The 26,484-nt window shown below is 38.6% G+C and overlaps 1 protein-coding gene across 1 annotated transcript in view; it reads right to left on the reverse strand.

Annotated features, from left to right (window-relative positions):
• Positions 1-644: 644 nt before the first annotated feature.
• The window catches only part of KLHDC1 (kelch domain containing 1), a 47,981-nt gene continuing 22,141 nt past the window's right edge, over positions 645-26,484 (reverse strand). The window contains exons 6-13 of the mRNA XM_044918199.1: positions 25,151-25,234; positions 21,318-21,401; positions 20,785-20,843; positions 17,309-17,421; positions 15,648-15,720; positions 10,742-10,826; positions 9,038-9,090; positions 645-1,363 (exon numbers count right to left, since the gene is read on the reverse strand). Coding sequence (XP_044774134.1) covers positions 1,177-1,363; positions 9,038-9,090; positions 10,742-10,826; positions 15,648-15,720; positions 17,309-17,421; positions 20,785-20,843; positions 21,318-21,401; positions 25,151-25,234 — 738 coding nt within the window. The 3' untranslated portion in view covers positions 645-1,176. The remainder of the gene's footprint in view (positions 1,364-9,037; positions 9,091-10,741; positions 10,827-15,647; positions 15,721-17,308; positions 17,422-20,784; positions 20,844-21,317; positions 21,402-25,150; positions 25,235-26,484) is intronic.

Consider the following 26,484-nt stretch of genomic DNA (forward strand, 5'->3'; position numbering starts at 1 on the left):
CAATATAGAAATATATTCTAACATTTTAAATTTTAGAGAGAGCTTGAATGCTGATATTATGGAGAATAATTTCATATACTGAGCTTTTTAATAATTCATTGTTATTAGTAATTCAATGGAAGGGTATAAATGATAATATGAGTAATTTCTTAATTATGGTAAAAGTACCAGTTTAAGGAATATAAAGATAAATACAGTGTGCCGTTTCTGTAGGGCAGTTAATACTGACAATCAGTGGGAAGAGAACATATTTCCAATATCGTGAGTCTTGAGGACCAGCTCTGTAGAGTGGTGTGGGCCAAAGAGCAGGGTTTCTATACACATAAATTACTAGGATACCATCCCATTTCATTACTTACAAAAACTACTTTAGGAGCATTCTCCCAAGGCAAAAATATATTTTAACGTGTCTGAAAAGTTAATACATCTACTGCTTCTCAATATTTCAAAGTCTGTATGGTTAAGTAAACCTCCACTTTAGACACTTTAAAATATGGTCTTTATATCTATAAATTTGGACAAACTAACAACTTAGGGGTAATGGAAAGACAATTGAAGACGTTTATTCCACTACTCAAATAAAGGTGAGGAAAAGTTATGATGATGCTTAACGAGAGACTTTGCTAGGTAAGCACTGAAGGGCAGGAGGCCCATACTAAACACATACCAGTGTTTGCCCATTTTATCATTTGCCCAGCTGGATCAGTTATTCAAGGAGAAGGTTTTAAATAACTGGGTTATTTAATAAGAAGCTGTAGATAATTTCAAACTGGCTTGAGAAAATCCATTCTTTCCGAAAGCTGATGTATAGTGTTTTTATCTATTATTATGTTGGGGGATTTCTACAGTCCTTGAGTTAATCTCTCAGTCTCCTGAAATTCATATAAACTTCCCAGTAAAGAGTATACAGTGAGTTAAAAATATCTTACAACTGTACTTACTTTCAGAAAGTATATTTCTTCCTGCAGCTTACTAGGAAATTAGTTTACAATTATAAATACAAATTAATCTTCCGTTAACATCTTATTCCCATATATTCCATGACATATAATCACTTTAACATAGCATTTTTGTTTCAAATTTTATCTTCTAAATAAAGCCTCCAATTTGGGGAGGGGGAATACACAGTCTGATTAAAATGTTTACACATATTAAATATATAGAGTATATAACAATTTAATTGCTAGTGATCCACTGATACTTATTTTCTGTTTCTTCTTTTTGGGCTCTTTGTTCTTCTCGGTGATTAGCTGCAGTCCAAAATGTTATTTTTTTGAGTACTTGCTGCAGAAGTTTAGGAGGTAATAAAGATATCTGACTTTCTAAAATTATGGCATTTTTGCCAATACAGTCAAGGCATGACCTGTAAATAAAACATAACAGAATTATCAGTTTTTGAACCTGAAGTTATAAAATATTTATACATAAGTATTCTTCATAAAAATCATTATAAAATTTTTACATGATAATGTATTTCCTCTGTAGTGTTTGGAACACGATAGGATACATGTTCTTCCCAGAGCACCACAGTAATTACACATTTTTATAGCACAGAGGCCATATCTGGCCAAAATCCAATGGAAACAGCAACTGCAACTTACCACGCACCACGCATAATGTTATTTAAGCAGAAAAGATTCAGACTTAATTTCAAAGCAGGTTAGTCTATAGCAGATCGTTTTTCACTTATCCTTCCGGTCCACTAACCACTTCATCTTCTCTGAGAACTATCTTTTTCTTCCATCACCCCAAGATGAAGTATCTGACATCCATGTTCATGCCACAGGACCCGTCCCCCCCCATGCCAGTGCCGTAACCCACCGCACTGGTACACCTGACTTACCCTGACCCAGACAGCAGGTCTGGGCAGACGAATGAATGGAACAGCAATATAGAAAGAGCCCACAAGAGGCCACCTGAGCTCTTCCCCTTCCGGGGGCCCCGTGTTCACTTTGTCCCCTTTGATTCTCCTAGAGAGTGTGTCCTTCCAAATACAGTTCCCTTTTTATCTTAAGCTACGTTGAAGAGGATTTTGTATTTTAAAACCAAAAGAAACTTGAATGAGAACTATCAAGAAGCATCTATTTCAACAAATAAACTTTAAATCAAAAAGGTAAGTAAATCTTTTCAAAAAGTTTTAAAGATAGATTCATTTGATTCTGCTGTAGTTAACCTCAGTTGGCACTTTATAAGGACTTACACTCTAGCTATTTATATCTTCTTCTATACTTTCATGAAGCCTTTTCTCTCTACTCTGTGAAAACTCTAAGTAAGGAGAGTGAAAATATTCTACACAGATACAGGAGAAGTACAAGCGAACAACATGAATCTTATGCCTGATGTAAACTTAACTCTGCTGCTCTGGTAACACAAGAGCTCCCGAAACCAGTCCACATCCATGATGGGGGGAAGGGAAGAGTCAGATGAGGAGATGGACTCCGTCATTACTATTCATTCACTGATTCAACAAATATTTATTTGTGTACACTTAGGAGGAGGAAGCCCAATTTTGAGAAAATCCCCATTTCAACTTTTAAAAATAGATTTATTTGAAAGAGAGAGAGAGAGCACGAGGGGGAGAGGTGGGGGAAGGAGCAGAGAGAGAGAGGGAGAAGCAGGCTCCCTGCTGAGCAGGGAGCCCTGGGGGGGGAGCAGGCAGCCCTGGGGGGGAGCAGGCTCGATCCCAGGACCCTGGGATCATGATCTGAGCAGAAGGCAGATGCTTAACCAACTGAGCCACCCAGGCGCCCCCCACTATTTCAACTTTCAAGGAGGTTACAATTTAGTGAAGATAAATAGTGCTGTGACTGGGAAAACAGAAAATTTCCATGACGGGTACAGGGTTCTAGGGGACTCAAAGAGGAAGAATAACCAAGACAACTGCAGCAAGGGAAACTTCCAGATGGGATGTCCAAGCTGAGACCTTGAGGGTTCAACAAATTAAATAAAAGTATTCCATGATAGAGGAACCACTCCTGCAAAGCCCTAGAAATGAGAAATTAAGATTTATTACAGAAACTGCAATTGAGAGGTTCAAGTACAGCTCTGGCAGAATGTGGGGGGGGTGGGGGGACATGGTGAGGAATCTGCAGTTTGTCTAAGGGCAGTGGGAGCCACTGACTCATCACAGTATAAAATGTGCATATGCCCTGATCCACCAACATCCCTTCTAGGAATTTCCTCCCGAGAAGATATGCAAGCTTTCCAAAAGCATATACAAGAATATTATACATGTAATTTTTTATAATGGCCCCAAACTGTAGATATCCTAAATATATATTAATAGACTAGTAAGTAAACTATACTTTCATGAAATAGAAGACTGTATAGTCATTACAAACATAAATATAGATCTATAAATCACTGAATGATTAGATATCTACATGAAATATATCCACCATATGAGTTCCAAAAGCAGATTATAAACAGGATGCATAATCTTACACACACACACACACACACACACACACACACACACCCCTGTGTCTACTGCTCTTGCTAAGGGTCCAATGACCTCTTAGCATGGTTAAATCCCAACATTTTTCATTTTAAAGTGTGGGAGGATAAACATCAAACTCTTAACAATGATCATTATAGGTGACGGCTCATTTTTTTACCATATATTTTTCATATTGTATGAATTTTCTTGTTAAATGCATCTTATTTTTATCAGAATAAATAATTGAGGTATTTCTTTTTGAAACTATGCATGCAACCAAATGTATGATGAGCGTGAGCCCACAAATACATCAGACCATGTAGGTTCTTTGAGCTGAGGAGCCCCATCCTATTCATCTTGTTTTTTCCCAGTGTCTCAACACTGGTGCTAATGTTTTCTGACTGAAAATTTAAAATAAAAAGATGGCTCTGGCTACACTGTGGACTGCGGGGTGTGGCCGATATGCTTCACACAGAAATACCACTGTGTTTAAATTCCTGCCATATTCAAGGTTTAGTTTTATATTCAAGGTTTTTTTTAAAAAAAGATTTTTTAAAGTGATCCCTACACCCAAGGTGGGGCTCAAACTCACAACCCCGACCTGAAGGGTCGCACGCTCCACCGCCTGAGCCAGCCAGGCGCCCCTTTTATATTCAAGTTTCGATGCATTGGAATAGGCTCAGCATCAGAACGGTGTATACGCACTCAGGGAAGCACGGTACTAGGGGCCAAGGGTGCCACCAAGGAGCCTGACGGAGGGTCCGCCTCCGTCCCAACCTCCAACACAAGCCCATCCTCTCGGTCCTATCGGCTTCCCTCATTGCTCTGCTGGGGCATCTTCCCCATCGCTGTTCATGTGCCCACCCAAACTCCGTGCTTTCTGGAACCCCAGTCGTGTCTGCAAACACCTCTGCCCCCGCGGGCTTCCCGTCCCCGCTCGAACTGCTCTCTCGGCACGCCGCTCTGTGCAGCCTTCTAGAGAGGCCTGCAGCCCGCCCGCGTCTCGGCGAGTCCGGACCCGGAGCCCCCGCCGCGGCTCTCGCTCCTCCCGCGGGCCCCGGGCTGCGTCACTTCGCCTCGGGGGTCGCCACTGTTAACCGCTCCTTCTCCCCCGTCCCCGCCGACTTCGTGCGGAAAACCCGTTGTAGTCTTTCCAGCCTCACTCGGGACCGCCTCTGGAATCTTCCCCTTCCACGCTCTGCACCTGCCCCACAGCCCGGGGTGCGGTTCATCCGCGCACTCCCTTGCTCCCCGCGCTCGCCCCGGTTCTCCGCACACCACCGCCCCTCCGGCTTTAGCTTCCTTTCCTACCCTGCCCGGTCCGTCCACACTTCACTCTCTTGCCAGCAACTTTACTCCCCTTCCCCGCCATGCCTCGGCGACCCCATCCCGGCTAATGTCAAGTGGGGGGGCGGGGAGGGACAGACACTTGGCACCGTGTCCTTCCCGCGCGGGCCACCTGGCAGCTTCGTGCCGCTGGAGCAGAGCGCGCTTCGGCAGCCGGGCGTCCCTGCGGGTTCTCTTCCCTCCTCCGCCTCAGCCGGGCCCTAGTCCGGACCTTCTCGAAGCCGCTGCGGCCGCGGTTCCAAGTCTTTCCCTTACCCTTCTTCTCCGCCCCCCGCCCCGTAAGTTCATATCCTCACCTCTTCTCTTTCTTCCCCGACTGGCAACGAAAACTTTCTCAGCGCCCTGTCCCCCACCCTCCAGCCAACGAAGTCCTCTGCCTTCATAGTCCTACTTCCCTCATTATTTTACAGTAATCTTCTCCTCAACAACTAATTCAATTACCTGTTGACTAAAATCCACCTTCTCAAGACCCTACTCTGACAATTTTTCCTTCATTTTCTTGCGTTTCCAACAACTGGCTGCCGCTTCTCAGCATATAAACAAATACAGTCACCTTTCAACAGCGAGAGGGTTAGGGGCACCCAGGCCCCAAGCAGTAGAAAATCCACACTAACTTTTGACTGCCCCCAAACTTAATCGCTAATAGCCTACTCTTGACTGGAAACCTTATGGATAACACAGTTAAAAACATTTTGTATGTTATATATTATATACTGTATTCTTACAATAAAGTAAACTGGAAAAAAGAAATGTTATTAAGAAAATCCTAGGGAAGGGGCACCTGGGTGGCTCAGTCGGCTAAGCGTCTGCCTTCCGCTCAGGTCATGATCCCAGGGTCCTGGGATCGAGCCCCGCATCTGCTCCCTGCTCAGCGGGAAGTCTGCTTCTCCCTCTCTCCCTCTGGCCCTTCCCACCACTCATTCTCTCCCTCAAATAAATAAATATTAAAAGAAAGAAAGAAAGAAAGAAAATCCTAGGGAAGAGAAAATACATTTACAGTGCTGTGCGGATTTATTGGAAAAAAACCTGTATATAAGTGAACCTGTGTGGTTCAGACCCCTGCTGCTCAACCCTTCCTGTGGACCTTGGAGAAATGATCCTTGTGATTCAGATCATGACCTGACCTCTGCTCAGGTCATGATCTCGGGGTCCTGGGATCAAGTCCCCTCATCGCATCGGGTTCCCTGCTCAGTGAGGAGTCTGCTTCTCCCTCTCCCTCCTCCTACTCGTGCGCTCTCTCTCTCTTTCTCTCTCACTCACTCTCTCAAATTAATAAATAAAATCTTAAAAAAAATAAAAAAACCCACACTTGGTCATTGGTCATAAAAAATTTTAAAAAAACCACACATTGATCCTTGTGATTACGGCCAAACACCAGGGCACTTTTCAATCCAGATATTCTGGGACCTCTTTACAGTAAGTAATCTCTCCGTCTTCAGTTCTTTCCTCCCTCCATTTCGCATTCCCATTATCTCCTGGTTCACCTTTCACTTCCCTGTTCATTCTCCCGTGCCGCTTTTCCTCCAACTCCTCAGATGTTGTGAGTTCTTAGTGCTCAGTTGTTGGCTTCATCCTTACTCTCAAAACTCTTCTTGGCAGAGCTAACACATGCCCATTTAGACTCCAATGATTCTTTTTTTTTTTTTAAGATTTTATTTACTTATTTGACAGAGAGAGAGAGCGAGCGAGCGAGCACGTGCACAAGCAGGCAGAGCAGCAGGCAGAGGGAGAAGCAGACTCTCCACTGAGCAGAGAGCCCAATGTGGGGTTCAATCCCAGGACTCTGGGATCATGACCTGAGCTGAAGGCAGACGCTTAACTGACTGAGCCACCCAGGCATCCCCATGATTTTTTTTTTAAAAGTAGGCTCCATGCCCCAACATGGGGCTTGAACTCATAACCCTGACACCAAGACCTGAGCTGACATCAAGAGTTGGACGCTTAATCAACTGAGCCACCCAGGAGCCCCTATCTTCCAATGATTCTTTATGTCTATCCCAGACACCTCTCCATATATTTAACTAGTTAATGAATAGCTCCATTAAAGATACCATAAGTACTTCAAGCTCAAAAGACTCCAAACCAAATTCATCTTTCTACGCTATCCCACCTTCAAACGCACTTCCTTCTTCATAGATTCTCTATTATTAATTCTTCCCTCTTCTTTTCCTACCAAGCCCATTCTATCTCCATCCCTTCTCCAGCTCCATGGCCACTTTCAAGGTCAGCCCCACACTTTGTGCTTGATCACTGCAAGACTCTATTACTTTCCTTACACAGTCACATATCCCTCCAGTCTCTTATCCACATTGTTCTCAAAGGAGCTTTCTAATTTGTAATATGATCATCTCATTCTTCTGCTCCAAATTTTTCAATGCTTCTTGATCTCCCACAAGATAATGTAAACTCATCTGCATGAAACACAAAGGCTCTAGATGATATATGGTTTCTGATTTCTTGTCCAACTCCCCACCTCATGCTTATGTCTAGGAACACTCAAGAATTCAGTTTCGAAAACATACCATACTTGTATATCTTGTACTAACACCCTTGCACTGCTTGTTTGTAGCAAATTGTCTCAAACTCTTCTTCTTCTGCAAATACTCCTCTACCCTCACCATCTTAACCACATGGGTAGAGGGTCTTTTTTGCCAGTAGTCTCATTAACTTTGTATATGCTTCTCTTAAAGCAATTTTATTTTTCTTTTATACTTGTTGAAAGCCTGCCTTCTATATTACTAGCAATTTAAGGGAAAGAGCATGACTTTTCACTTCATAGCATAGTGCCTTCTCATGGTAGGCACTTGAATACTATGTTTTTTGATCCCTGCATATAAGGAACTTGCAATCTACTTAGGTAAAGGAGTTATGTTCACAGCGAAAGTTAAGTAATGATACAAGACAGTTTAATCTTGACATCAGCAATTTCCAAACCCTGCCTGCACATTAGAATTATGTTGGGGTCTTTCAAAAATTCCTAAGTTCAGGCCACACCCCAGACCAATTAAGTCATAACATGTGGGAGTGGAACGCAGGCCTCAATACTTTTTGAAGTTCCCTATGAGATTCTAACATGAAGTAACAGAAGGAACCACTGTAATAACAGAAGGCGCAGTTAAGACATTAGGATGGTCCAGTGTGAGCTGGTCCAGTGGTTTTCAAATGGTTCAAGTTGTAGAATGTCTGGATGTTACAGACCACTCGACATCTAGCATGTCAGCTTCTCTCTCACATGCCTTCACCCATGTTATTCCCCCTGCATAAAAAAACCACACTTGGGGGGCACCTGGGTGACTCAGTCAGTTAAGTGTCTGCCTTCTGCTCAGGTCATGATCTCGGGGTCCTGGGATCAAGTCCCCTCATCGCATCGGGTTCCCTGCTCAGTGAGGAGTCTGCTTCTCCCTCTCCCTCCTCCTACTCGTGTGCTCTCTCTCTCTTTCTCTCTCACTCACTCTCTCTCAAATTAATAAATAAAATCTTAAAAAAAATTTTAAAAAACCACACTTGGTCATTGGGCAACTTCTACTTCACTCAGATCCTTCCTCCTGACCCTCACAGGCAGAAACAGGGATTTTTTTCCACAATCTTCCAACTAAACCTTGTATATACTCCTTTTAAAGCAAGAGTGTATGAGCTAAGACACTATAAGTCATGCCACCAATTTAATAACAGCTTTGGTGTTAAAAAAAAAGAAATTCTACTAAATTAAATACATATATATGTGTGTCTATTATTAGACACACACTGATTTCAGAAAAGTTAAAATATGAAATATTTCAGGCTTAGAATCAAGGAAATACAGTATGTTTAATGTTCCCATATGAACTAAATGCAATTTTATGCACAAAATAAAAATATGATTGTACTGTATATTTTAATTTTTAAAAATTACATTTGTGTATGGTTCACTATTACAAATATGATTATACTTTTAGGAAGATGTAAACATTTTCTTAAATTCAAATCATAAACTACTTGAAAAATTATCACACTTCCCAAAAAGGAAGATGAAAGAAATTATCATATCTTAATAGCATATACATATCATAGCTTCATAGCATATATATATGTATACAGCTATATATATATAATAGCATATATACGTATATAGCATGTAGCTATATACATATATGCAATATATGTATATGCTATTAAGATATGATAATTTCTTTCATCTTCCTTTGTATATATGTATATATATATGTATATATGTATATAGCATATATATATATATAAAATGAATTTACTTACCTGAGTAGTGAATAAGGCTGTGTTTGAAAGATCAATAAATCATTACAGTGGCCCTAATCAACATAAAAAAAGAATTATCAAGGTGTTTAAAAGAATAAAAATGCATTAATAATTTAATATTTTTATTTTGTAAATGTAAAAGAGGTTATGTACAGCAGCAAATAAATCTCTCTCCCTCTAGTTATTCACACACACACACACACACACCCCATACATATACAGACACACACCTGCTAGCCACACAAACTTCGGGTACATTGCTACCATTTCTCAGTGACCAAGTTTTTACCTAACCACAACCTATACAATTGCAAATTTAAAACTCAGGTACATGTTTTTCTCTTAGAACAGTGAGTTCAAAATGAGAAAAGTAGTGATTTTCAAGCTTTTTTGTTTTTAAGCAGAACTTTCCTCTTCCAAATGACTCTTACTTTAAAATCTCTTTATCTTGTCTCTCTTTTCCAAATGGTCCCAGGATTCCCTGGGAATTCTTCATTTGGAAATCTCAGATCCAGAAGATTTTTTGAATGATTCTCTCATCTAAAAGTTAATGTGGAAGAATCAGCAGAAAAATGTCCCTAATCCTTTCAAATAAGTCTTTAAAATTTCATACCTTATGATCATGATTTTAATCAGGATTCCTATTTTAATGATAAACTCTATCCTACCAACTTCTAGTGCCAAGAAAAAGAAGAGAAACCACAAAATTTGCTTTTTAATTAAATGCAAAGTCGTGGTTTTAATCTTTTGTTGAAGCACTGAATTCTCAGCCAAAGAAAGTTCTAAAATTTTCAATGTACGTAATGTTTAAATTGGAGGCTTCCAAACTATAAAGTAAACCAAATCCCCTGGAGAGAAGCCAGCTCATTTCAGGTTTCGCTGCTTGGCAGGCACAACTCCAGAGATAACTATGTCTGAAAAGATGTCAGGGAGAGAACTGGCCCCAATGTGGCTGGATTCTGGCTGGTGCCTCCTGTCCCTGCCAGCTCAGAGTTCCGCTGTTCCCAAACGTCCTCCACAAACCAGAGCAACCAATCCTGAGCTCCTGTCCCATCACAACACAGTAGGAGCATGGCCACCTTGCTCTGAATTCCCCAAGGTGCAAGGAGTGAAAGAACAATACTCTCCAAATGCTACTCATTTATTTCTTTGACCTTAGTTTTATCAAATTTTAAAACTGGAATGCTTTAATCTTAAATATAAAATGGGTAAAGCAGTGGCAAAAGACACATAAAGTAAAAAGAAACTACACTTTAAAATTTCAAGCTACTTTCCTCTTGATGGGAGAAGCTAGCATTGGTGTTCTAGTCATTAAGTGAGGTAGCAAACTTCATGAGTATTTATTACTATATTTTTACATATACATTATATATATTCTTATAAAATATCAATTATAACTTGCTAATATTTTAATTTAATACAATTATAAACACCCATACTATGGTGAGACTCAAAGAGAAAAGGAAGAGTTATCCTTTAAAAGCTTTTCTTAATAATTTGACTAATGAGGTTAATAGACCTATTTTGATTTGTAAACTCAAAATACCCTGAAATACTTCACAAAAGCCACTCATTCTGAAGATTAATCACACTACAGAGTAACACTTCATATTCTTCCATATTTTGCAGTGTGGGACTATCAACAATTTTAGTTTGAATAACAAAACTACTCAGAGGAAATATTTAGATATGAAATTTTCTTACTGTATCCAAGGAAAGTAAATCATCTTTGCTCCCACCAAATACCATTATTTCATTTTCTTTCCCCAAACAGGCTGTATGCCATAACCTATAATTGAAAATTATAAGCAGAGTAAAATACTATGAAAAAAGAAACTGTATGTGACATATAAGTTAATTTTAAACTGCACACTTCACATTTAATCTATTTCAAAATGGGCATGATTGAACTTGAACCTTTGGCATATCCTAAAAAAGATTCTGAAGATTCCTCTAGAATCACTAAAACATTAGCTTCTCATTAAATCACGTCAATGAAGGAGATGACCCCTAATAACTCTTTTCTACTATATCCCCCAACCTTTTTCTAGCCTTTTTATCTCATAGATATTATCACTGAAATAAAATTAATTAAAAAGGAACTAATCATCCTCTTGCTGAACTGGACCTTTTCCCCAATTTTCTTATTACTACCTGCCATGTTACTGTTTTCAACATTTTTGACTTTTCTTTCCTGTTCTCTGTTCCCCATCATCTGACAAACCCAACTCGGCCATCCCTTCACATTTACACTGTCACACTACTTATCACCCTGGGCACAGAATATCCGACTTGTTCCTCGTTTTTCTGTCTCTAGTCTCTCTCAGCTACATTTAAGCTGATAACATTTTTCAAATGTTTTTAACCATAGACATGTCCTGGTCAGGAAGCAACTGTGCCATCTTGCTTAGCCCCATATGCATGATCAACAATTATTTCTTTTCCCCATAATTCTTAATTCTTGCCCCTCCCCCCCCCGCAATGAACCCTCTACTCTGGCCAAGTTCATTTATTTGCGTCCCCTAAGAGAAAAGCTTATCTATCTGTAAGCTTTTGTTCACCCTGTTTCTTATGCTTATGATGATAAATCATTCTTTCAGGACTTTAAACACAGGTTCAAAATCCCCAGGAAGTATCCAAATACCCAAACAACCTGGCTCTGTTGCCCTCCCTGGTTAGCACCTTTGAACATTTATGTGCTCATTTTTATAATCTTCTCACTTACATTTGAAGATAAACTGCTCTATATACTACTTTAATTATTTGCTATGTGGATCTTCTAAAGGTCCAAACGTGAGGTCCTTAGATCACAACTTGCCAGTGGTGTGCTGGAAGTGGCTTACCAGCTCAGGGAAACCAGTTCTGCCTGTCTCTATCCAAATCCATGTTCAGTGCCATCATGGAGGGAGCTTGAAATTGGCCATGGTGAAAACCAGCAAATGCTACAAATTTGGCTTTTCGTTTTGTTTTTCCTGGAAAGCAGTTGTTACCCTTTCCCAGCACACCACTGCAACGTGGGAAATCTAATTTTATGCTACTCCTTAAAAATGCCTAAATATGGTGTTCTGCATCCAGTGGGTGCTCAAAAACTCTAATTAACAAAAGCAAATACAAAAAACCACAATTTATTCAATTATTAAATAAATTATTTCATAACAGTAGAGCATCTAATGTTCTTTTGGAAATGGTCTGATAGCTCACAGTCATCTCCAATTTCACCTTATTTACAAAGCATAATATTATGTTTGATAAAATTCAATATTTCTGGGAGCTCTCTCAGGACAAAAACATACATGTAAAGTTCTCAATTTTAGAAGATAAATCAAGAATTTTACAAAGTCATTGTTTTTACTCTGAGAGAATTTTGATGACTTCCCTTAATAGACCAAATTGCTGAAGCAACAGACACCCTAATTACACATTATCACTTCTTTTATTACCACATAACTTGTTTTTAGTACATTTATCCTTTTCACTTAACTCCCACAACTGCAAACAGTAGGATTATGCACAATTGGTTACATCAAGTACTTTCCTCAAACAATCACTCACACATTCAATGACAGTTGCACTCGGGACCCAGGATAGAACTCAGTCATAAGAGATTTTGTTTAGGAACTACTCTGCCCAATTCTCCAACTTATATGTTAGAACATAAATTGATATAAGTCTTCATCGACACCCAGATTATGGTGTGGGCTTTGGGGAATTGGATAAAGGAAATGGAATACAAGGAACGTTTAATTTCCGGGAGAGAAGGCCATATGTAACCTCGGCAACAGTCATGGGATCTGTCAGGAAGTACCTGAGGCTCTGTAAGTCAACACTTTGTTGGACTTCTTTTATAGACCCATTAAAAAAAAGGGTCCTTGCTGACAGCCACTTATACAGGTAATGAGATGTGGCTAGGTAGATGGCCTTTCAACCAAGCCTTGCTCTAACTAAGGTGAGACCTGGAAGAGAGAGCACCACCCTACAGAATAGTGGTTTTCAACCAGGGCTGATTTTTGCCCCCAAAGGACATTTGACAATATCTGAAATATTTTTGATTGCCACAACTCCAGGTGTGTGTGTGGGGGGGAGGGGCAGTACTACCGGCCTCTAGTGGGTGAAGGCCAAAGACGCTGCTAAACATCTTCCAGTGCACAGGACACCCCTAATGACAAAGAATAATTTGGTCCAAAATGTCAATAGTGCCGAGGTCGAGAAACCCTGCTGTAGGATTACAAGAGGAGAATTGGGCCATTTACATTTCAAATTATAACTTGAAACAGTTTGCACAAAATGTATTTAGATGTTAAATTCTCACTCATAAAAAATTAGTATACAAACACATATATATATACGTTCTCCTTACACTAAACTGTATCCCACCTGTTCTCCTCCTCACCTCATACCTGAAGATAGATTTGCCTCTGTCTTATCTGCCTTAGGGAAACTCTGGCCTGGACTTCATCATCGAAGAACACTGGAAAGCCTTTCCTGCCTTGATTTTGGTGACATCTAGCTTGCAACCTGATGTTTTGTCTACAGACTGATAGTTTATGTCCTCTCACAGCTGCTCTAAACTTATCACCTAAACATTCTAATAAAGCATATTATTTACATGACACATCAGCTGAATTCAAAGAAATCTCTTTACATAGCTCAGTTCTAACTGATATTATTATTAATAATAGTTGTGTTGCTCTAATTACTTATTAAGGATTGAATTATAAAATAGGAGCAATTTAAAAATTAAACATATTCTTACTACCACTTTGGTCCAAAATTAATGCATTCGTACAATTAAATAACTGGAAGAGAACTAAGAGCTTCTCCAGTCCAAGTCCCTCATTTCATGGGATGAAGAAATTAATGCTCAGTTTCTTTAAGTGACTTTCCCAAAGCCAAAAAGCTAAGTAGTAGCTGAGCAAGGACTAGAATGCTGGGCTCCCGTATCTTAATATAAAACTCTTTAAATTAAAAAATGCATTTCAAAAGATCCAAATTGCTAAAATAATACATTCCAATGGATTTTTACACATGAAAATATAAGAGTCACATATGTAATTATGATAAACTCTAAATGTTTTATACATATTAATATAGACACTGAAATATATACAAATTTTTTCAGGCCTTTTTCTCAGGTAAGTTACTTAATTGCCACTTATTAAACTTCTGAAATGCATACCAGTAAGTTGACTTCACACTTGTATACATAATCTATAGCAAAAAAAATTCTGAAATACATGGCATGCAGAAGAGTAAACTCTATTACTAACTCTAATGATTATAATGTGTTGACTCTGAATTTCCCATGAATATATTTTTATTACACTACTCTCTCAAGTTAGAAAAAAAAGAATTACAATACTAATGTGGTTTTCTTTGTACAGTTGACCCTTGAACAACGCAGGGGTTGGGGTGCTGATACCCCCCAGCATTGAAAATCGACATATGATTTTTGGCTCCTCAAAACTTAAGTACTAATAGCCTACTGTTGACCAGAAGCCTTATCAATAGCATAAAGTCAATTAATACATATTTTGTATGTTATATGTATTATGTACTGTATTCTTACAATTAAAAGTAAGCTAGAGAAAAGAAAATGTTATAAACAAAACAAAACAAATAAATAAATAAAAAGCAAAATCAGACCTATGAATACAGAGAACAAACTGATGACTGACAGAGGAAAAGGGAGTGGGGAGGATGGGCAAAACGGGGGAAGGGGATTGGGAGATACAGGCTTCCAGTTATGGATGAATAAGTCATGGGAATAAAAGGTACAGCATACGGAATACAGTCAATGACACTGTAGTAGCGTTGTATGGTGACAGACTGTGCCTACGATTATGGCGAGCATAGATTAACGTATAGAGTTGTTGAATCACCATGTTGTACACCTGAAACTAATGTAACATTGTGTGTCAACTACACTCACATTTTAAAAAAGAAAATGTTATTAAGAAACTCATACGGAAAATACATTTACAGTACTGTGTTTCTTAAAAAAAATCCATGTAATAAGTGGATCCATGCAATTCAAACTAGTGTTGTTCAAGGATCAATTGTAGTCTAATAATATATTGTTTTTACAACTTTTACTCTATAATATATGACAAATAATTAACATATTTCTTTTTCAAAAAATTCATATTAATGAATACATCAGTTAATTAAAATAATAATCTGCCATCTATTTGATCAACATGAAAGTAATTTTCTCATTAAATTGCAAAAAACCTCTTCCAAAAACAAGTAACTACTAAAGCCATCCCCATTCTTGTCTACTTATCAAAAATATGAACATTATATGATACTTCCAATTTCTTAGCCTTTTCATATTATCAGGCAAGATTATACATTTACCTACTTTACCTATAATTTACCTAAAAGAGTAACATTTTCAAATATGCAAATATGGATGAAAACAGAATAGGCCACTTCTAACAATCAGACATAATTAAAATGATAATTAAATTACTTAGTTAACATCAAGCTTATTTGAAAGATCTTTCTTGATGATTTACAATTTTAATGGCAAACACTACAAAATCAGTGCTATATTTTAATACTCCAGAAATTCTTAACTATTTTACTATTCATTAACTTCTAGACTTACCTGGGTCTTGTTTTAGGTAAGTGTGTAAGTTGTTTCCAACCATTTGTTATGACATTATAAATCCAACCATCACCTGCAATTATGACAGTTCAGAAATTAAGATTAGGTCTTTGGGATAAAATTTAATTTTTTTCCCAAATTTATCTGCTACATTTATGCAACTATCTTTTGTGTGTATGCATATTTTCTCACAAAAATTTTCAGAGATATACAAAAGTAGAGTGACCATGACAATGAACCTTCACATACCCCAGATTCAACAACTATCAAGATTTTGTCACAGGTGCTCCATTTAGCTCTTTTTTGTTATGCCTGTGGCTCAATTACTCTAAAGCAAATCCTAGATCTCCTGTCATTTTCCCTATATATACTTCAGTAAACATTGCTTTAAAAAATACATAGTTTACAGAACCACAATGCCATTATCATAGTCAACAAAATTAAAATAATTCTTTTTTTTTTAAAAGATTTTATTTATTTATTTGGGAGAGAGAACGACTGGGGTGAGGGGCAGAGAGAGAAGGAGGCTCTCCACTGAGCAGGAAGCCCAATGTGGGGCTTGATCCCAGGACCCTGGGATCATGACCTGAGCCGAAGGCAAACGCTTAACCAACTGAGCCACCCAGGAGCCCCAAAATAATTCTTGATATCATATAATACCCAGAAGTTAAGCCCAGGAGGACACCGACTGAACTAAGAGTTAGGACATGGAATTCCCCACATGTCAATGACCAAAAACACCAAATAGGAATTCAAAACATTACAGCTCAAAAAGACATGATATTAAACAACCCCTACTGAAACAAATAGATGTCAGTTTTTTATTAGACTCCAAATCTTTTTGTATTAAAAACCTTCAAATTGGAGAAGCATAATCATCTGCAATAACTAACATCCCCTACCAGAAACTCCTGTTTCTCTAACCAGCTTTTGGAGTTTGTTTGCTGCCTGATGCATAGCTGATGCTCAATAAATTGTTGTTGAAAAATAAAAAGTTGTTTCCAGATCCTATATGGAACTGCATAAATGAGGTTTCTTATGAAAACCCCTCTAGTCATGGAAAACTTCTGAGTTAAGAAAACACAAGACATCTAACCTATCAAACTAAGAAGTGGATACTCTTAGTCATTTGTCTATCCTGATGCCACAATTTTACTGCTGGAGAAAAAAAAAAAACAACTACCCTATTACAAAACCATAGCCATTGGAATCAGCAGTAACAGGAGTTTAAAGATTCTGGCTAAGCACTTTCCTTTAGAGTTCTGGAACAAAAAGAGAAGCAACTGGCCTTCCCACCTTCTATTTCCAGAGCCTTCTGGGGAAGACTGTTCTTCTAATCCCCATTCCAGCCTACAGTGTAAGTATCTGGATCAAAAATCAGGAAGGCACAGAATCACAGAATATTATAGTTGAAAGGGGCTTTAATTCATCTAGGTTCAACCATCACCCTTTCTTTTCTATATACGTAGGAAACAGGAGAACATGGAGAGCCAAAGGTACTAAAGCAAAGGGGTCTTCTAATTCTTAATACAAGCATACAGCTGGGGATAAACGTAAACCAGAAAATTAAAAAAGAAAGAAAGAAAGACACCTTACATATCAAATACAATTAAGAAAAAAGAATGAGATAATAATTGTAGGCTAAACTTTAATTGACTTACTTAATGGAATATTTTCTGCACTTAGTCCACCAAATAGAAAAAGTTTATCATCAGCTATTGGTGTTAAAGTATGCCATGACCGATGTTTGGGGTTTTCTCCATTAACAGGAATCCTGTGGCAAGGGAAAAAAAAAATAGAAAAATCTAGTTACTATGTTAGTCAAAATAAAAGGTTTCCGATCCTCTCAGATTAAAGTAGAAAACTGCCTTCATGGGGCACCTGGGTGGCTCAGTCGTTAAGCGTCTGCCTTTAGCTCAGGTCATGATCCCAGGATCCTGGGATCGAGTGCCACATCGGGCTCCCTGCTTGGCGGGAAGCCTGCTTCTCCCTCTCCCACTCCCCCTGCTTGTGTTCCCTCTCTCGCTGTGTCTCTGTCAAATAAGTAAATAAAAAAACTTAAAAAAATAATAATCTTTCCATTTAGCTCATTCCACCTGGTCACAGAACACAGACTGAAAATTATGAAGTCAATTCCCAGTTAATTCCCAGTGCATACTTCGTATCATTCTTGTTGTTTAACCCATATAACTTCTTCAATTTTTCAACATAATTATTTTCATGTCTGTAACTTTTTATTGTTGGCCCATGTTTAATTTTATATTTTCAGCTGATTTCTTCAAGGATATTATGCGGTTTGGGTGTTGTTGTTTTACTTTGGTTTACTTGCTGTACAACTTCCCAAAGCTTCTTTCCACCTGAAAATGCTAGCTACTCTAGCTTCAAAATAAAAGTATGCAGGGGCGCCTGGGTGGCTAAATCAGGTAAGGGGCTGCCTTCAGCTCGGGCATGATCCCAGGGTCCTGGGATCGAGCCCCATGTCAGGCTCCCTGCTCAATGGGGAGTCTGCTTCTCCTTCTCCCTCTGTTCCGCACCCCTCTCATGCTCCCGGTCTCTCTCTCTCTCAAATAAATGAATAAAACCTTTAAAATAAATAAATAAATAAATAAATAAATTAATTAATTAATTAATTAAAATAAATAAATAAATAAAAATAAAATAAAAGTAGGCCTGGGTGGCACAGTCAGATAAGTGTCTGTGTTCGGCTCAGGTCATGATTCCAGGGTCCTGGGATTGAGTTCTGCATCGGGCTCCCTGCTCAGCAGGAGGCCTGCTTCTCCCTCTGCCTCTCCCCCCCAACCCTGGCTTGTGCTCTCTCTCTCTCTCCTCACTCTCTCTCTCAAATAAATAAAATCTAAAAAACGAAACACAACAAAAAAACAAAGACACCCCAAGAAAAGAAAATGACAGGCCAATATTGCTCACGAACATAGATGCAAATATCCTCACCAAAATATTAGTAAATCAAATCCAAAAAATTAAAAGAATTATACACCATGACCAAATAAGACTTATTCCCAGTATGCAAGGCTGTTCAACATTCAAAAAGCAGCTAATGGAATCCACCATATCAATAGGCTAAAGAAAAATCAAATGATCATATCAATAGAGGCAGAAAAATAGAAGCACTGGGTTTCCTGCTTAGCAGGGAGTCTGCTCCTCTCTCTCTCTCTTTGTCCCTCCCCACTGCTCGTTCTCTCTCTCTCTCAAATAAATAAAATCTTAAAAAAAAGTATGCAAACCACTCCAGTTCCAGAATAAACCTCTAAGATTCCAAAACAAATACTGTCCTATTTTTTTTTTAAAGATTTTATTTATTTATTTGACAGAGAGAGACACGAGAGAGGGAACACAAGCAGGGGGAGTGGGAGAGGGAGAAGCAGGCTTCCCAAGGAGCAGGGAGCCCGATGCGGGGCCTGATCCCAGGACCCTGGGATCATGACCTGAGCGGAAGGCAGATGCTTAACGACTGAGCCACCCAGGTGCCCCTGAACATCTTTTTAAAATAATTTTTGGGGGCACCTGGGTGGCTCAGTTGGTTAAGCGTCTGCCTTTACCTCAGGTCATGGTCTCAGAGCCCTGGGATGGAGTCCTGTGTTGGGCTCCCTGCTCAGTGGGGAGCCTGTTTCTCCTTCTCTCTCTGCCCCTCTCCCCACCGGTGCTTTCTCTCTCTCTCAAATAAATAAAATCTTAAAAAAAAATGCTGCAAATATGACTTCTAATTTGTTTCTTGTTTGCATTTTCCAATTCGCTTTTTTTTTTAAAAGATTTTATTTATTTGAGAGAGAGAATGAGAGAGAGCGCATGAGAGGGGTGAGGGTCAGAGGGAGAAGCAGACTCCCTGCTGAGCAGGGAGCCCAATGCGGGACTCGATCCAGGGACTCCAGGATCATGACCTGAGCCGAAGGCAGTCGCTTAACCAACTGAGCCACCCAGGCGCCCATCCAATTTGCCTTTTAACTTTGGTATAGTTTTCTATTTTTTTTTAAGATTTTATTTATTTATTTATTTATTTATTTGAGGGGCGCCTCAGTCAGTTAAGCATTTGCCTTCAGCTCAGGTTATGATCTTAGAGTCCTGGGATCAAGCCCCATGTCAGGCTCCCCGTTCAGTGGGGAGTCTGTTTCTCCCTCTCCCCCTCCCCCTCTCCATTGTTCGTGCTCTCTCTCTCAAGTAAATAAAATCTTAAAAACAAAACAAAACAAATAAAGATTTTATTTATTTATCTGAGAGAGAGAGAGAGCACAAGCAGTAAAAGAGGGAGAAGCAGGCTCCCTGCTGAGCAGGGAGCCCACCGCAGAGCTTGATCCCAGGACCCCAAGATCAAGACTGGAAAGCAGACACTCAAACAACTGGGCCACCCAGGTGCCCTGGGGTTTATACCATCTTTAGAAAAACTTTCTCCATGCCAAGATTTTAAAGACAATCTGCTATAATTTTTTTTCTGGCAGTTTCACAGTTTCATTTTTAATAGCATTTCTATTTTAGAATAATATATAGCTCTGATTCTATCTCATTACATGAACAGCTAAAGTGATAGCTAAATAGATTTATGCTATTGTTTAATATATATTTTGAACTACAATTAAAATCTGACTTTTACCTACTTCATTATCTGTTTACTTGTGATGGCCCCAATAAACTCTTCCTTCATTTCTTCTACTGACCAGTTCTCAAGAATATTTAGTACAAAACCAGTACTTTTACATAATCAATTTTTTTAAAAGATTTTATTTATTTATTTGAGAGAGAGAATGAGATAGAGAGTATGAGAGGGGGGAGGGTCAGAGAGAGAGGCAGACTCCCCGCTGAGCAGGGAGCCCGACGTGGGACTCGATCCCAGGACTCCAGGATCATGACCTGAGCTGAAGGCAGTCGCTTAACCAACTGTGCCACCCAGGCGCCCTACATAATCAATTTTAAACTGCTGGTATTCTCATGTTTTATTTAGTTTAGTTAAAGAACAAACTCTGCATTTAAATCTGTATATTCTTTGCTTAGACATATAATCTGAAGGAAAAAGATACTAATTCAGTTCTAGAGACTCAAATTTGGATTATGGTCCCAAAGACACACACACACACACACACACACACAAATGCCTTTCGATTAAAATATACTTAAATCTCAAACTTACCTTCCAGACCAAGTCCAGGTATCTAAGTTCAGATAGTGCAAATCATTCATCCTAGTTTGCTAAAATAAAAGTGTTAAGTTAGTCTGTATTTTACATTTTTCATGGGCTAAAATTTTGGTTTTAAAATTATTTCAGATTAAAAATAGACCATCTGCATTTTACTTAACATAAGAAGTTTATATATTGGGAAACAATGCTAAGTGTTAATCAAATTAATATAGAGCTACCCAATTAATTTGTCAAGGGGGAAAGGAAGAAATGGGTTTAAACTAACAGGATTTAGATGTTCAGAAATTAAACTTTTCTGGTTATGCACTGAAGTGAAGGATTCTTCTCATTAAAATATGATTTATAAATCATCTGTGATGACTCATGTATAGTCTGTTTAGGGGATGGAAAATAAATAAAAGTTATTACTGAACAGCATTTTAGTATCTAGATAATTTGAATAGTCATTTGTTCCCCAAAATCAGAAAATAATTTTTGTAAGAAGAATCACACATAAAAATACCATTCCCATTAAAAACACTAACCAAAACACGTCCGCCAAAAATATAGCCCTTATTTCCAAGAACTGCACATGTGTGCGCGGCTCGCGGCTGTGGAGGAACTCCATCCTGCAAGCAGAGATGAGAAAACACAGTGCAAAGCCCTGAAACATATCTAAGGGAGTCCCACTCCTACGCTCAGTATGAGAAATACCTGGCCACCAAATCACCATTACCCCTGTAATTCAATAAAAATCCTAATGCAGGGGCACCTGGGTGGCTCAGTCGTTAAGCATCTGCCTTTGGCTCAGGTCATGATCCCAGGGTCCTGGGATCGAGCCCCGCATCTGGCTCCCTGCTCCGCAGGAAGCCTGCTTCTCCCTCTCCCACTCCCCCTGCTTGTGTTCCCTCTCTCACTGTGTCTTTCTCCATCAAATAAATAAATAGAATCTTAAAAAAAAATCTCATGCAAAGGTTCATTCTAAATAGTAATGATTATAGACAAACACTGCTCTTCAAGAATGAAATTTAGGGGCGCCTAGTTGGCCCAGTTGCTTGGCATCTGACTCTTGGTTTCAGCTCAGGTCATGATCTCAGGGTTGTGAGATCGATCCCTGCCTTCCATGGGCACTCAGCTGGGAGGCTGCTTGAGATTCTCTATCTTCCCCTCCTTCTGTCCCTCCCCCTGCTCCTGTGCACGCTCTCTTTCTCTCAATAAATAAATCTTAAAAAAAAAAGAATGAAATTTACTCACCCTGATCTTTACTTTTTAAAGTGTTTTTCTTAAATGCCTGACACTATTTAGCAAAATAAAATTTCATGTAAATTTCAGCTTGAAATATAAAGATTTAAAAATCAAATTTAAAAGATTCTCTCTCTCCTTCCCACTCTCTCTCCCCACACCCTTCCCCCACAGAGTTCATATTATGAGTAAGCAGTACACAGTGTGATGATCTCAGAGACTCTAAAAAATCACATCTGCCCCCTCAAACTCTTGGTGTCTCAAATTCTACAATAAGAACTTGACTCTTGCCTTAAGCCAAACAGTGCTTTACCGCTTACTAAAACTCTTCCCATTAACTGATAACACTTTTCTATATTTTACTTTGAATAAATAGAGCAGATCTTTTCCCCAGAGAAGTTTTGGATTGGTGGGAAAAGAAAGAATGTAATGGGCAGATGAATGAATGAGATTTGAAAGAAAAATTTTCTGCATAATTTCCATGTGTTCATGGTGGGTGCCTTTGTGTATGCATTTCAGTCCAAGTTCGAAAAGAACTTTTTCAACATTTTCAGTGCATTGGCTCCTGAATGTGGGCACAGGACATTTAAGCTCTACCACCAATATCATAACTCTCTAGACTTTTCAGGCTTACTTGAATGACTGTCTTGAAGCCAACACAATAAGAAATAATTCAGATATTACCAATTTAACACTTAAATAAGTGAGAGAGAAGAGAACCTTTTGAAAGTGGTTCCCAGCCATTCCAGCAAGACAAAATCTTTATTATTACCCCATTCCTGATCTGAAATTTTGGAAAAATTATTCTACTATATACACATTTATTATGAAATAAATACCAAACTTTTTTCAAATGCATTTATTAGCCACCTAAAGCTTCTGAATAAACTGAGTTCATGTAATTCCAAACAAAAACAAAGAAAGGGCACTTGCATTAATCCGTGTGTCTAACTGCCTAAATAATGTACAATACTTCATAAGTTGCTTGAAATACTGAAAATAACTCAAAGATCCCTACTACTAATATATTGCTCTTAAGGGGTAAAAATCCCATGTAGGAAAAACACTTTCAACCTTCCATTTTATAGATGACACACTAAATGGCTTATCTAAAGTACAGAGCTCTTTTAGGACAGAATTAGAATGCAAATCCAATTTCTTTTAACTTTGACACCAGTAATTGGTACACTCTACCATGCTGCCTTGTCTTTTGGTGCTGATATTTGGGAATAATGTAGTACTTTAAGAATGTGTCTAAAAAAATGAAGAGATATCCAGCTACAGCATGTCAGAAGAACTTTCAGATAAAATATAAACAACATAAGAACTTATTTGAAGAAATCATCAGAGAAATTACAGTGAAAATCTTGGTAAATATGAACTAAAATAGGGTCAAAGTTATATAAGAATGTTGGAGGGGGGTTACAGACTGAGGTAAGAAGAGAAAGAAGGAGCCCAAGAACTAATTATAAGCTACCTCAGCTCCCTTATCCTCAGGAGCACATTCTACCTTTTTTTTTTAAAGTAGGCTCCAGCCCAATATGGAGCTTGAACTCAGAACCCAGAGAACAAGAGTCAAATGCTCCACTGACTGGGCCAGCCCGGTGCCCCGACAGAAGCACATGCTACAAATATGCCTTCGAGAGCTGCAGACCCCTGCTTTTTCTCTAAAGAAGGAGAGGCTACAGATGCCTGAAAAAGATCCAGGATGAGCTTCAGCAGATCCAGTCTCAACACTATTTCTTGGCACCTGCTGGCTGACATAAAATTATCTGAACAGAGATAAAATGCTTTTATTTCATTAACAAAGACATAAATCTTAAAATTCAAATGGATGTATGTCATTTGTGCATATTAGTGGACAGTTTTGGTTTTGCCTGTTTAGCACTCCATTCTGCACAGTTCAGGTGACCTATCACCCACAATCCTCTGCTCTCCTCGGGTAGGCCTAAGACGTGAGCCTAGCCTATCAACCCCTTGGCAACAGGGACTAATGTTAAGAGTGGGAACCTGCCCAAACACGGCCAGAGTCCTTTTCTAGGACGAATCTGTAGACCCTGAAATGGAAAGGACTGCTTGGATAGCCAGGACCATATTCCCTCCTAAATGAGGTGGCTGGTCTGCAGTAGACAGAATGAAGCTAGCATACAAAGAGAATCAGAGAGAAGCTGACAAAGGGATGGAAAATGTTGTGATGGTGTTGAGTAACTTGCTCTAGCTCCTGAGGCCCTAATCCCTGCAGCCCTTCCGCTGTGTGACACACTCCAAAATAAAACTTCCCTCTATGTAAAAATTCATTATGGCTTAAGCTAATTTGAATTTGGGTTTGCTCACCAGCACATGAAAAAGTATAATAATGTATTTTTATCATGCTTTAATTGCACGTAGATTTCAAGAGTTTATGAAATATGGGCTTTTCAAAATTGTGGACTTGATTATAAAAGGACATTAAAAAATATTTTATTTATTTTTACGAGAGAGAGAAAGAGAGAGCGAGCAAGCATGAGCAGGGTGGGGGGGGAGAGGGAGAAGCAGACTCCCCACTGAGCAGGGACTCTATCCCAAGACCCCAAGATCATGACCTGAGCCAAAGGCAGATGCTTAACGGACTGAGCCACCCAAGCGCCCTAAAAGGACATTTTAAAAGTGCCACCATTAAATCAGGACATCACACTTGTACGTGAAGAATGATGATGGTACCCACTTTGGAAGATTTTTCTAGAAAAACTTAGCTAGCCTGGAGAAAAATAGGTGATTAAAAAAAAAAAGTATTAGTGATGGTACTCAAGGGATTATATGATTATAAACTCAATTACTAAAATCCAAATAATTTAGCAAAAAAATATTCTTTTAAAGTGTCAATGAGTAGGAGTGCCTGGGTGCTCAGTTGGTTAAGCAGCTGCCTTCAGCTCAGGTCATGATCCCAGGGTCCTGGGATCGAGCCCTGCATTGGGCTCCTTGCTCGGCAGAGAGCCTGCTTCTCCCTCTCCCTCTGCCTGCCTGCCGCTACCCGCCCCCCCCGCTTGTGCTCTCTCACTATCTCTCTCCCCATGTCAAATAAATAAATAAAATCTTTAGAAAAAAAAAAAGTATCAATGAGTATATAAATACAAAGGTAACTTTTTACAATACTTACTTTAATTTCTGGTTGAAACCAATTCTGTGTCTTTGTATCAAATACATGAACATCATTATGCCATCCCCAGAAGATCTGTTCTTCCTAAAACAGGAATTTTTAAAATATTTCAAAGCTTATATTCTTTAGGTTATTGTAATAAATGTCATTGCATATTTAGTGGTGAAATAATAGACACCATTATAAAAATAGAGGTAAGTGTTACCATAGTCATAAAGCTAATGCACACGCCAGTGGCCCACAAAGTGTGGCCTCCATACCAGTAGCAACTTGTCTTCTCTTAGCACTGCCTGCAGTGAGTCATAAATTTACTTGTTGATAATCTTCCAATTCCCTCAAAGAATTGTCTCTGGAAATTGCAGAGGACAAAATGACATTTATATCTTGCAATCTGTGTTCCTAGAGTGCACGCTCAGAATTCCTAATCTTTGCAATTAGGAACCTTAGGGGACCTTTTCCCAAAAAGCTCCAATCACTTCTACTTAACCAAGTAATTTGTTCTTACAGGTCAAACTTGGGCTTACTCTCTTATCTGCCTTCTAAGAGACAAAATTGTCAGCAGGGCAGCCATTTAGCAATTATACTATATTTAGCATCTCTGGATTGTTGAAATTCTCTATTACTGCTTTAGTTTGCCTCTGTGTCAATTTTAGGTTCTATGCCAGAAATACATCATTCATTTTTGTCAGAACTTGTCAAACAAGTTAAATACACTAAACAATTTTCTTAATTTAAAATATAAATGAAAAGAAAGCTACTTGTACACCAGAAACTTCAGGACATGATTCTTAGCCTAACTGTACTAGGAGAGAAAAAAAAATGAGTAAAAATATGTAGATATAAGTAATGGGAATTTATATTTCTAAAAATTATCAGTAATACTATAAGTAACAAAACTTTAAAGGTATTTTATTTTAAAAACTCAAAAACCATGTAAATACATAGAGATCTTTTTAAATACCCATACACAAAAAGATATACATGAAATGTGCATATATGTTTACATTACAATGTACAATAACAATATATGCTAGTAAAAGGTAAAACGGAAGAGCTACTATGTATCTTGGTGCTAGGATCAATGGTCTTTACAGTTATCTTTTAAAAGGTTTCATTTTTATGTCATGTCTTATTTCATTAGTTTATTCTCTAACCAGTAAGAATAAGTAGGAAAGGTAATATCATGACCAACTTACTGTCATAGAGAGGTCAGCCTGAGCTATGAATAGTTCTGGTGGACATACCTAAAAGGAGGTGTATGTCAGCAACAGCCATTCTGGTAGTCTATGAACAGAGTTTTTCCAAGTTGTGCTAAAATCTCTACTTGTCTAACA

This window comes from Neomonachus schauinslandi, chromosome 9 (genome assembly GCF_002201575.2).
Source record: "Neomonachus schauinslandi chromosome 9, ASM220157v2, whole genome shotgun sequence".
Lineage (NCBI taxonomy): Eukaryota > Metazoa > Chordata > Mammalia > Carnivora > Phocidae > Neomonachus > Neomonachus schauinslandi.